This window comes from Oryzias melastigma, linkage group LG10, assembly GCF_002922805.2.
Source record: "Oryzias melastigma strain HK-1 linkage group LG10, ASM292280v2, whole genome shotgun sequence".
In the NCBI taxonomy this organism is placed as follows: Eukaryota; Metazoa; Chordata; class Actinopteri; order Beloniformes; family Adrianichthyidae; genus Oryzias; species Oryzias melastigma.
In genome coordinates this window covers 14,340,738-14,352,218 of record NC_050521.1, presented here as the reverse complement: position 1 = coordinate 14,352,218, position 11,481 = coordinate 14,340,738, and the positions used below count along the sequence as shown (strand labels likewise).

Here is an 11,481-nt window from a genome sequence, read left to right as displayed (position 1 = left end):
ATTTTTAAGGCTGCATGGTGATGCAGTTGTTGGTGCTGCCTCCTCACTCATGTTATCTCGTTTCCAGGCTGGATCCTTTCTGTGTGAAGTTCCATGTTCTCCTCGGACATGCGTGGGTTTGCTCCTTTGACTCTCTCGCAGTCCAAAAACATGCTTCATAAGTCCATAGATGATGTGGAATTGCCAATATAGATGTGCATGTCAGTGTGACTGCATGAATGTGTTGTCCTGAAACAGGCTGACAGCTTCTTCAGCGTGTACATGGTCTTTGCCCAGAAGTCACTGGGTTGACTGCAGTAAAGGGATTCAGAATATTCTGAAAATGGAGGGATGGTGTCGATTTTAAATTTATTAGTGATCTCACACATTTTTGCCACTTTTTATTGGAAAGTTCTAATGTTCTTAAGCTTCTATTTTTGAATTTTATCTAATTCTGTTCTTCTAAATGGAAATGATAGAGCTGTTGTAACCCAAAATATAATGACAAACTGGGTGTTACATTTATTTGAAAAAAATAAATTTTCAACTTATTTTTGCTGTGATTTAGCTTGAATTTACCTTTCAGGATATCAGGGAGATGTTAGGGACTTGTGAGTGATTTTGGAAGTGTTCTGCTTGTTAGTGGAATATTGAGGAAATGTTTTCAATTTTCACAAATTCTTAAAGCTTAATATAGCAACAATGTTTATTTTTACAATAATTTGAATTCCCCAGCTCTGCATTTTCTGTTTGTTGTTGTTTTTTTTTTTTTTTTTATATATATAGCTGTAAAAAAATAAATACACGAGTACTTCTTTAATAACCTCTAAGAACTTAGCTTTTATGCAATTCAAATTACTGTTGATTTTTAACTTTCAACGTAGTTTAGAAGCATTTGTTGCAGGACTTTTTTATTGTTTTTCTTTACTTTCCTGTTAGACATTTTCATGAAATAGATCAATTAGGTAACTGAGATATTACCTATTGTGTTTGTGTAGAAACAGATGTGCATTATTGTTTGTGTCTCTCCTTAATGCTGGAAGTCTTTGTGGTGATTTGGAGCAGAGTTGCTATTAGTTCTTATTTGTGCTTGAATATAATAATAAGATTATTTTTTAATGATTTTAATATTTTTATTAATAATTTAACATTACAATTAACAGTATATGCTTGGACATTTAGTAGTTATATAAATATTTCTGACGTCGATAATCAAATGATGTTTCACTATCAATCATTTTTATGTTTTAAAAAAAATATTTGGTCTTTGTTAAATAGACACTATTATATGGTGCTGAGTCAACTGTATTAAAGTGCCTATGAAAGACTGCAATTTTTAAGGGATCTGAACCGGATTCCTGCAAACTACTTTCATATTTATATTGCTAAATCTTTTTATATTGTCTTAGTTTTTCTCTTCTCATATTTCTGTTCACTGGACATATTTTTCGGTTGGTCTCATGATGTCGCTGCTCATGCACTCGCAGATGCCGCTCGTTGCCTCCACCCATTCTAAACGAGCACACATCTCAGTCTGAGAATCGGAGTCGCTTTTGTTCTGGATTGACGTGGATTTCTGCTGGAAATACATTTGACGCGCTGGAATAACGAGGATTCGTGGAAAATCGTTCGTTTTTTTTGTTTAAAAATGAAGAAGGATCAAAAATATCTCCTTTTCTTCGCTTATATGATTGCTTCTTTTACTAACGTCGACGCTGCGGATCTCAGCTACACCATTCCGGAGGAGATGAGGCCTGGATCCATTGTTGGAAATATTCCCAAGGATCTGGGATTGGGAGTGGGGGAGTTTTTCAAGCGAAAAGCTCGGATTGACATTGGAGAAAATGATCACCACTTCTGCGATCTTGACCTGAAAACTGGAAATTGTATCATCAAAAAGCGCATTGATCGCGAGGAGCTTTGCGGGGAGAAAATGTCGTGCGTGCTTAGATTTGAGTTGGTTCTGGAAAGCCCTTTGGAGCTGAATCGCATTTCACTGCTCATACAGGACATAAATGATAATTCACCTATTTTCCCAAAAGATTCAGTGAATTTAGAAATAAGTGAATCAGCGGACAGAGGAGCTCGGTATCGTGTTAACGCAGCACACGATGCTGACATCGGGCATAATACTGTGCAACAGTATAGCTTACAAAAGAATGGACATTTCGTGTTGTCTGTGCAGGATGATACTGATGGATCCAAGAAGATCGAGCTGATTTTAGACAAAGAGCTTGATCGTGAAAAAGAGCAGGATTTGAATTTTGCTTTATTTGCAATTGATGGAGGGAATCCACCCAAAACGGGCAGTGTGACTATCAAGGTGACGGTGCTCGATGCTAATGATAACGCGCCTGTGTTTAATCAGACCTTTTACAAAGCCAGTTTACCTGAAAACGCGCAGATCGACACCGTTGTAGCAGCGGTTAAAGCCACAGACGCGGATGAAGGCGTTAATGGTGAAGTGATTTATGAGTTCAGTCGAATCACAGAAAAAGCAAAAAAGGTTTTCTCCTTAAACAGTAAAACGGGAGAAATAAGAGTGATCGGAACGCTTGACTTTGAGACTGATCCAAAATATGAAATGCGCATTGAAGCAAAAGATGGTTATGGACTTTCATCTGATTCCAAATTAATGATTGACGTGACTGACGTGAACGACAACGCCCCGATAATTTATTTAAAATCAATAATGACAGCGATTCCAGAGAACGCCCCTCCTGGTACAGAGGTGGGCATCATTAACGTGCAGGACAGAGACTCTGACAAGAACGGACAGGTCCGCTGCTCCATTCAAGGCAACGCTCCTTTTAAGTTGGTTCCTTCCATCAAAAACTATTATTCTGTGGTGAGCACAGGACAGCTGGACCGTGAACTAGTGTCTGATTACAACATTAGCATCTTTGCCACTGACGAGGGCTCTCCACCTCTGTCCTCGTCTAAAAGTGTTCACTTATCTGTAGCTGACATCAACGACAACCCACCTGTGTTTGAGGAACAGTCGTACAGCGCATATGTGAGCGAAAACAACCAAGCTGGCTCCACTTTATGTCGGGTGAGCGCTCGAGACCCCGACTGGAGACAAAACGGTACAGTGATTTATTCTCTGTTAGCTGCTGAGGTGAACGGAGCCCCGGTGTCCTCCTATGTGTCTGTGAACGGAGACACGGGGCTGATCCACGCTGTCAGGTCGTTTGATTATGAACAGTTGAGGAGTTTTCAAGTGCAGGTGATGGCCAGAGACAACGGTTCTCCTCCGCTCAGCAGCAACGTGAGCGTGAGTGTGTTGATCTGGGATGTGAACGACAACTCTCCTCAGATTCTGTACCCCGCCCCGGAGGGCAGCTCCTTCATGACCGAGCTGGTCCCCAAAGCTGCACACGGAGGCTCTCTGGTGTCCAAAGTGATCGCGGTGGACGCCGACTCTGGACAGAACGCCTGGCTGTCCTATCATATAGTCAAATCCACTGATCCGGGACTTTTCACCATCGGTCTGCACAGTGGAGAGATCAGGACGCAGCGGGACATTTCCCAATCTGACAGCATGAAACAGAACCTGATTGTGGCAGTCAAAGATAACGGACAGCCCTCTCTGTCTGCCACCTGTGCCATGTATTTACTCATCTCCGATAACTTGGCTGAGGTGCCAGAACTCAAGGAGATTTCTTACGAGGAGAAGAACTCCAAACTGACTTCCTATCTGATCATCGCTCTGGTTTGTGTGTCCACCTTCTTCCTGACCTTCATCATCATCATCTTGGGTGTGAGGTTTTGTCGCAGGAGAAAGCCCCGACTCTTGTTTGATGGAGCAGTTGCCATCCCCAGCGGTTATCTGCCTCCTAATTACGCAGATGTTGACGGCACAGGAACTTTACGCAGCGCTTACAATTATGACGCCTACCTGACAACAGGATCTCGAACCAGTGACTTTAAGTTTGTGTCTTCTTACAATGACAACACGCTGCCTGCTGACCAGACTCTCAGGAAGAGTCCTACTGACTTTCTGGAGGCTTTTGATGACTCTAGTGATGCATCCCAGGTAGGAACATTGTGACGTGTTATTTCTTCCTTTTTAGTCTTTTTTTAATCTAAGTTCTTATTTATTTACCTATTTCTTTTAACAGTTAATAATTGTAATGTCCAAGGGGGGAAAAAAGCCAAGCAAATTAGGTCCATTCTTTTATCATTCTCTAGGAAGATTGTAATTTTTACTTCAAACTTGAAGTAAATAAACTGATGGCTTTAGGGCTGATTTGGGATTTGGCAGAAATTGATAACAGCGTGCAAACATAATCTCACTTTGTGGTTAGGAAACTCGAATCTTAGCAGTAAGACGACTGGCGCTATCCTTAGTCCTGAATTCAAAATAATGATTTGCTTTAAAATGTCCATTTTCTAATTGAATTAGAAATTTCCTGAAGTTTTCTGAATTAATATGCTTACTCCTCCCTGGTAGAGGTACTGCTATCGTGCTTTTTTATGATCTTTTTAATATAATTATTATTACATTTCTTTTTATATGCCTTTGTAGTGTCGTCTTACCGACCTTCATCATCATCATTTTGGGTGTGAGGTTTTGTCACAAGAGAAAACCTCGACTGTTGTTTGCTGGAGCATTTTTAAACCACTTAGATTGTGGCTTAGAACATGAAACTCTCCTAGATCTGAAAACCTGTCAATGGAAGATACAGTGGTAACTTTTTTATATGGGTGGCATGGATGGTTGCTATGGGTGGCCTTTTACGGGGAGCGTCACGGACTGTAATATGAACAGTGGAGTGCGCCTGTTCTAGCTGTCTGAAGGTGAATTTAACTACGTATACACTGTGGAACAAACCAAGTCAATTTTTTCAGATAATTTTTCAGATAATTTTTCAGTCATCTTAAGCTGAAACTACTTTGAAATTAAACCACTTTAATTCATCACACCCAAGTATGGATAGCATTCATCATGAATGTATTTTTTTAACTCAGTTCCAATCTCAAACAAACCATCAGAAGAACTGGTATAGTCTGAGGATGAGCTGATGTGATGCTAAACGGCAGTTGGTGTCAGAGGATGCTAACTTGTTTATTTTTGTGAAAAGAGTGCAATGAAATGAACATGACACAACTATCTGGTTTCCATTTTAGAATAATTGGTAAAAGACAAAGACAAATTTGAAAAGGGCAGTGGTATGATATACAACGTTGTTTTTAAACATGCAGCACACAAATATTTGAAAGTATTTAAGTTTTTAGGCTATACTTTTAACGTTTAGTTCATTCAAACTCAATTTTTGCATTAAAACACAGTTTTAGAAATACTCATGTCCCTTCAATTGTAGTTCATTCCTTTACTCATGCTTTCACTGAATTGGCACAACAGTAAATCTTGTCTTTCTGTCAAGTTAATTAGATTTAGATAGAATCTTTTGACCTATGATGATGGTCCGCTGGAGAGCTTTCCTCTGTGCCACTGTACAGCTGCTGAACCAAGTACATTTGCAGTATGTTAGTGCACCTTCCATGGTGGCATGGTAAAAAGTCACCAGCAGTCTTTGGTTAACATTTTATTTCCTGAGTAACCTCAGGAAATACAGTCTCTGCTGGGCCTTTTTCAGCAGCTCAGTGGTGTTTGTACTCCAAATAAAGCTCTCCTCGAAGTGGACTCCCAGGAAGCGGAAGTCTGTCACCCTCTCCACGCAGTCCCCACAGATGACTTGTGGCAGAATGTCTGTCTTCCTCTTCTGGAAGTCAATTATCCGTTCTTTGGTCTCTGTTATGTTGAGGAGAAGGTTGTTGGATGAACACCATGAGGACAGCCTCTCCACTTCATCTCTGTAGGCCGATTCGTCCCTGTCAGAGATGAGTCCCACCACTGTGGTGTCCTCAGCAAACTTTACAATAGTGTCGTTGTGTTGGGCAGGTGTGCAGTTGTACGTGCACAGGGAGTAGAGCAGGGGATTCAGTACACAACCTTTGGGGGAGCTGGTACTGAGACTAAGTGCCGAGAATGTAAGATGCCCCACTCTGACTCTGTCTGTCTGTCTGCGACTGGAGAGGAAGCCGATGATCCACAGTTAGGTTGAGTGGGGCAGTCCCAGGTCCTCCAACTTTGCCACCAGCTTGTGGGGGAGGATGAGGTTAAAGGCTGAGCTGTAATCTACAAAGAGCATCCTCACATAGCTCCCCGCTGCTCCAGATGGGAAAGACCAGCATGCAGAGCCATTGGTGTCCTCTGTGGATCAGTTCTCCCTGTATACAAACTTGTGAGGGTCAAGTCTGGGTGGGAGAACAGCAGTGACGTGGTTACGGACCAGCTTTGCATAGCACTTCATGGCTGTTGGAGTGACACCAACTGGTCTGTAGTTATTGAAGCTGGACATCTGAGGCTTCCTGGCTTGATATCAAAGCGGGCAAAGGAGATATTTAAGTCCTCTGCCAGTGTGATGTTACCTTCAGCAGCTCCAAGGTTTGTCCTGTAGTTGGTGAGGTGTTGGACCCCCTATTATACCTGCCGGCTGTCACTACTGTCCAAGTGATGTTCAGTCTCCCTTCTGTAGTCTGCTTTGGCCACTCTGATGCCTCTCTTCAGGTTGGTACGGGCTGCGTTGTAGAGGTCTTTATTACCAGACTTGTAGGCAGTGTTTCTCCTCCTCATTATCTGTTTGACCTCCCGAGTCATCCAGGGCTTTGTTTTGGGTAGACCCAAATGCGTTTGTCCACCATGACTGTGTCTTTGCAGTTCTTAATGTAGCACAGCACGCTGTCAGTCAACAGCTCCAGGTCCTGATGTTCAAACACCTCCCAATCTGTCTTCTCAAAGCAGTCCTGCAGCTGTTGAGAGGCATAATTTGGTCAAGTGGAAACAGTCTTCGTATTGATGGGAGCAGTTTCCTAAGTGGGACGTAGGCAGGATATAACAACAAGGACAGATGGTCAGAATGGCCCAGGTGAGGTGGAGGTCTGGCCCTCTAGCCCATCTTGACGTCCAGGGTGTTATTTCCTCTTGTGGCACACTGAACATGCTGGTGGAATTTAGGCAGTGATGTCTTCAAGTTTGCACTTTGTGTGGCACGCCCAGGGCGACATATGTGCCAGGACTGCCACTGGGAACAAAATTCTCATAGAGTTATGATGGAAAGGTAAACAGTATGCATGTCATAATATTTTCTTTCTTGTATCAGAGTTCACTGACAAATAAATGTTATTTTCTTTACTCAGCAACTCAGTATCATCGCAACTACTAAAGGAACAATGAGTGCACTCAAATGCCAGTGAGGCAAAATAAGGAACACATGTAAAAAAATAACACTAGAAGTATGAGGACAAAATATAGTTGGGGAGTATTATTTTTCTTCTTTGTTTACTGTGAAATAACACTCAGTTTTTTTGGTTTGCATACTTAGTCTCTACATTCAGTGGTTGCTGGGGATCAAATGCAGGCCTATTTAGTCATTCCTGCTTTATCATGTAAACTAAAAGCTAGGAGTGAAAACAAAAAATACGTTAACATTGATGTAGTTTCTTTCTTTATTTGTTTCTTTATTTTTTACCTGAATCTTTTTTTTTTCTTTTTTTTGTCAAGTTGGGAAAAAAATAATTTCCTATGTCTAAATATGCATGGCTCTAAATCAACTTGGAAAATGAGCACAAGTACAAAAAAAAATTCAATAAATGCAGGAAAAATATAGTTTTTCGAATGATTTTTTGTCAGGTTTTTAATGACCAAATTGGCAGGTGATATACGTAACATGTTTGTGCATAAAGATCTTTATAACTGAGTTCTTCGGTGGTTATTCCGTCAGTGAGAGAATAGAAGGAATGGTCTTACGTCAAATTTTCGTATTCTTCCTCCTGCCGTGTGTCTCTTAGCACACCGATCACCCGCGTGTCACTGTGCTTTCAGTGTTCAGTGCGTCAAACAGTGGCGTAAAGTGGCCGCCGTGATGAAAACTTCACCCTCTTCCATTTTAATAGAAATGTAGGCTGGCGCACATGTGTTTTTGTGTCTCCAATGTATGGTCTCAAGTAGTTGCAATAAACGAATAATTATTGCACACTTGTATTAGTATTTTTTTAAGGGAAATTATTGAAAGCACAGACAGCGTCCATACCGACACGAATAAATATTAAAATTGTCGAAGACCAACTATTTTTGAATTCAGAAAACCGTTTACAACTCTTTATTATTATAATTATTGTTATTATTATTATTGATAATAACAATAATATTTGTCAATTTTAATCAGAAATTGACTCAGGGTGTCGCTGTTGACTGACAGAAAAATAAGAGGCAGCCTATCCACCCACAGTCGCGTCAGCCACAGCCCAGAATGCAAGCTCTCCATTTATGAACGAGGACCGTGAACATTGTCTTTCTTCAAAGACTGCTCTCTTGTAAATTTTAGAACATTTTGGCGTTGGAGTAACATAAGTTTTCGTCGTGGTGTTCGAGAAAATGGAATCTAAAGGTCTTTCATCGTTCGCTCTGCTCCTCCGCTTTTGTTCCCTCGTCGCGGCTTTGCGCTTCGTTCATGGAGATCTGAGCTATTCTTTTCCAGAGGAGATGAAACGAGAATCTGTCATCGGAAATGTCGCCAAGGATCTCGGGATTAATCCGAAGATTTTATCCTCCAGAAAGGCCCGTCTGGATTTTGAGGGGGCTCGGAGACGCTTCTGTGACATCAACATGAACACCGGAGATTTAATCACATCGGAGAGAATTGACAGAGAAAGCCTTTGTGGAAAGAAGCCGTCGTGCGTCGTGAATGTTGATCTGGTTTTAGAAAGCCCGTTAGAGCTTCACCGTGTTAGTCTCCATGTTCAAGATGTTAATGATAATTCACCGACATTCAAGAAAGAGTTAATTGAAATGGAAATTGGAGAATCAGCAGAAAAAGGAAATCGCTTTTCAATCGAGGAGGCCCATGATGCAGATATCGGCCAGAATGCAGTTCAGAGATACACGCTGCAGAAAAATGACAATTTCATTCTTTCCGTTGAAAACAACAAAGTAGAACTGGTGTTGGAGAATAAGTTGGACAGAGAAAAACAAGATGAGATGAATGTAGTCCTGACAGCTGTGGATGGTGGATCTCCGCAGAGATCAGGTACAGTAATTATTCACGTTACTGTACTGGATGCAAATGATAACGCCCCAGTTTTTAGTCAAGAGGTTTATAAAGCCACTCTTCCTGAAAACTCTCCTCCAGACACTTTGGTGATCACAGTTAGTGCGACTGATGCAGATGAAGGAGTGAACGCAGATGTGACGTATGACTTTGGTCACATGACTGAAGATGATGTTAATGTGTTTTCAATTAATCCAAAGACAGGAGAAGTTAAAATTATTGGTGTGATTGATTTTGAGGTAAAAAACATTTTTGAACTGAGAATAGAAGCTAAAGATGGTTTAGGACTAACTTCTTACGCTAAAGTTCTGATAGAAGTTACTGATGTAAATGACAACCCACCAGTGATTTATTTGAAGTCTCTGTCCAGCTCCATCCCAGAGAACGCCCCTCCTGGTACAGAGGTGGGCATCATTAACGTGCAGGACAGAGACTCTGACAAGAACGGACAGGTTCGCTGCTCCATTCAAGGCAACGCTCCTTTTAAGTTGGTTCCTTCCATCAAAAACTATTATTCTGTGGTGAGCACAGGACAGCTGGACCGTGAACTAGTGTCTGATTACAACATTAGCATCTTTGCCACTGACGAGGGCTCTCCACCTCTGTCCTCGTCTAAAAGTGTTCACTTATCTGTAGCTGACATCAACGACAACCCACCTGTGTTTGAGGAACAGTCGTACAGCGCATATGTGAGCGAAAACAACCAAGCTGGGTCCACTTTATGTCGGGTGAGCGCTCGAGACCCCGACTGGAGACAAAACGGTACAGTGATTTATTCTCTGTTAGCTGCTGAGGTGAACGGAGCCCCGGTGTCCTCCTATGTGTCTGTGAACGGAGACACGGGGCTGATCCACGCTGTCAGGTCGTTTGATTATGAACAGTTGAGGAGTTTTCAAGTGCAGGTGATGGCCAGAGACAACGGTTCTCCTCCGCTCAGCAGCAACGTGAGCGTGAGTGTGTTGATCTGGGATGTGAACGACAACTCTCCTCAGATTCTGTACCCCGCCCCGGAGGGCAGCTCCTTCATGACCGAGCTGGTCCCCAAAGCTGCACACGGAGGCTCTCTGGTGTCCAAAGTGATCGCGGTGGACGCCGACTCTGGACAGAACGCCTGGCTGTCCTATCATATAGTCAAATCCACTGATCCGGGACTTTTCACCATCGGTCTGCACAGTGGAGAGATCAGGACGCAGCGGGACATTTCCCAATCTGACAGCATGAAACAGAACCTGATTGTGGCAGTCAAAGATAACGGACAGCCCTCTCTGTCTGCCACCTGTGCCATGTATTTACTCATCTCCGATAACTTGGCTGAGGTGCCAGAACTCAAGGAGATTTCTTACGAGGAGAAGAACTCCAAACTGACTTCCTATCTGATCATCGCTCTGGTTTGTGTGTCCACCTTCTTCCTGACCTTCATCATCATCATCTTGGGTGTGAGGTTTTGTCGCAGGAGAAAGCCCCGACTCTTGTTTGATGGAGCAGTTGCCATCCCCAGCGGTTATCTGCCTCCTAATTACGCAGATGTTGACGGCACAGGAACTTTACGCAGCGCTTACAATTATGACGCCTACCTGACAACAGGATCTCGAACCAGTGACTTTAAGTTTGTGTCTTCTTACAATGACAACACGCTGCCTGCTGACCAGACTCTCAGGAAGAGTCCTACTGACTTTCTGGAGGCTTTTGAAGAATCTACTGATGCATCCCAGGTAGGAAAACCATGTCATGTTTTCTTTTATTTTCTCTTTTGTTTAATGCAATGTTCATTTTTTAGAGGTAACAAATGTTCCAAACAAATTCACAATTAGTATAATGACTTATTGAACTTACAAGTTTTATTTCAATTTTGATTTAAGAAAAACTAGAGTCCTTTAATTTTAAAGCTTGTTTTCAGTTTAAGATCCATCAATTCTAAGCATATATTTGTATTTCCAAAAAATTTAAAGCAGAAAACTGCCAAATAAATAAATGATAAAAAGCATGCATGGGTTAGGTGTCAAACAATCGTGATCACATGGTATAGTAAAATCTTTAAGCTAAGAACAATAAAATAAATAATAATAATAACAATCATAATATTTTTTTTTATTTAAAAAGGAGTCAATCAGGTGAAAGAACTGGGTTGATATGTACAGAGACTTGATAAAGCTAAAAGAGCTGTTCCTTGTGTTCTGGAAAGTGAAATTTGATCTGCTGCCACTATCACTATCCGAGGTCCTGAAAATCGAAATGGATTTAGGCCTACTTTTATATTGTATTCTTCCTCATGAATGAACGTGAAATTTCACAAACTTAGCTGAATGCATCTACACTGAAAAAAGGGGAAAAGTGGGGTTGTTCAATTTACAAGTATTAAACATGTGTCTAAAACATGATCAAGTCA

At 41.6% G+C, this 11,481-nt stretch overlaps 3 protein-coding genes across 5 annotated transcripts in view; all 3 read left to right on the top strand.

Moving 5' to 3' along the window:
* Nucleotides 1–11,481, top strand: part of LOC112153685 (protocadherin gamma-C5) — a 529,198-nt gene that overhangs the window by 36,687 nt on the left and 481,030 nt on the right. The gene's annotated exons all lie outside the window — the stretch shown is intronic.
* Nucleotides 1,535–4,034, top strand: LOC112153679 (protocadherin beta-15-like). The gene has a single exon (XM_024284045.2). It carries the CDS (start codon nt 1,628–1,630, stop codon nt 4,031–4,033), a length of 2,406 nt encoding a protein of 801 aa, XP_024139813.1. The 5' UTR covers nt 1,535–1,627; the 3' UTR covers nt 4,034.
* LOC112153279 (protocadherin gamma-B2) lies at nt 8,267–9,262 on the top strand (the record flags this gene model as incomplete). Its single annotated transcript, XM_024283357.2, is given in 1 exon segment — nt 8,267–9,262. A coding segment is annotated over 1 exon segment (840 nt), but the record flags the coding sequence as incomplete, so codon positions are not given.

Bases quoted from the DNA above. Each gene is read 5' to 3' on its own strand.
- LOC112153679 (XM_024284045.2), top strand. From the start codon at position 1,628: ATGAAGAAGGATCAAAAATATCTCCTTTTCTTCGCTTATATGATTGCT.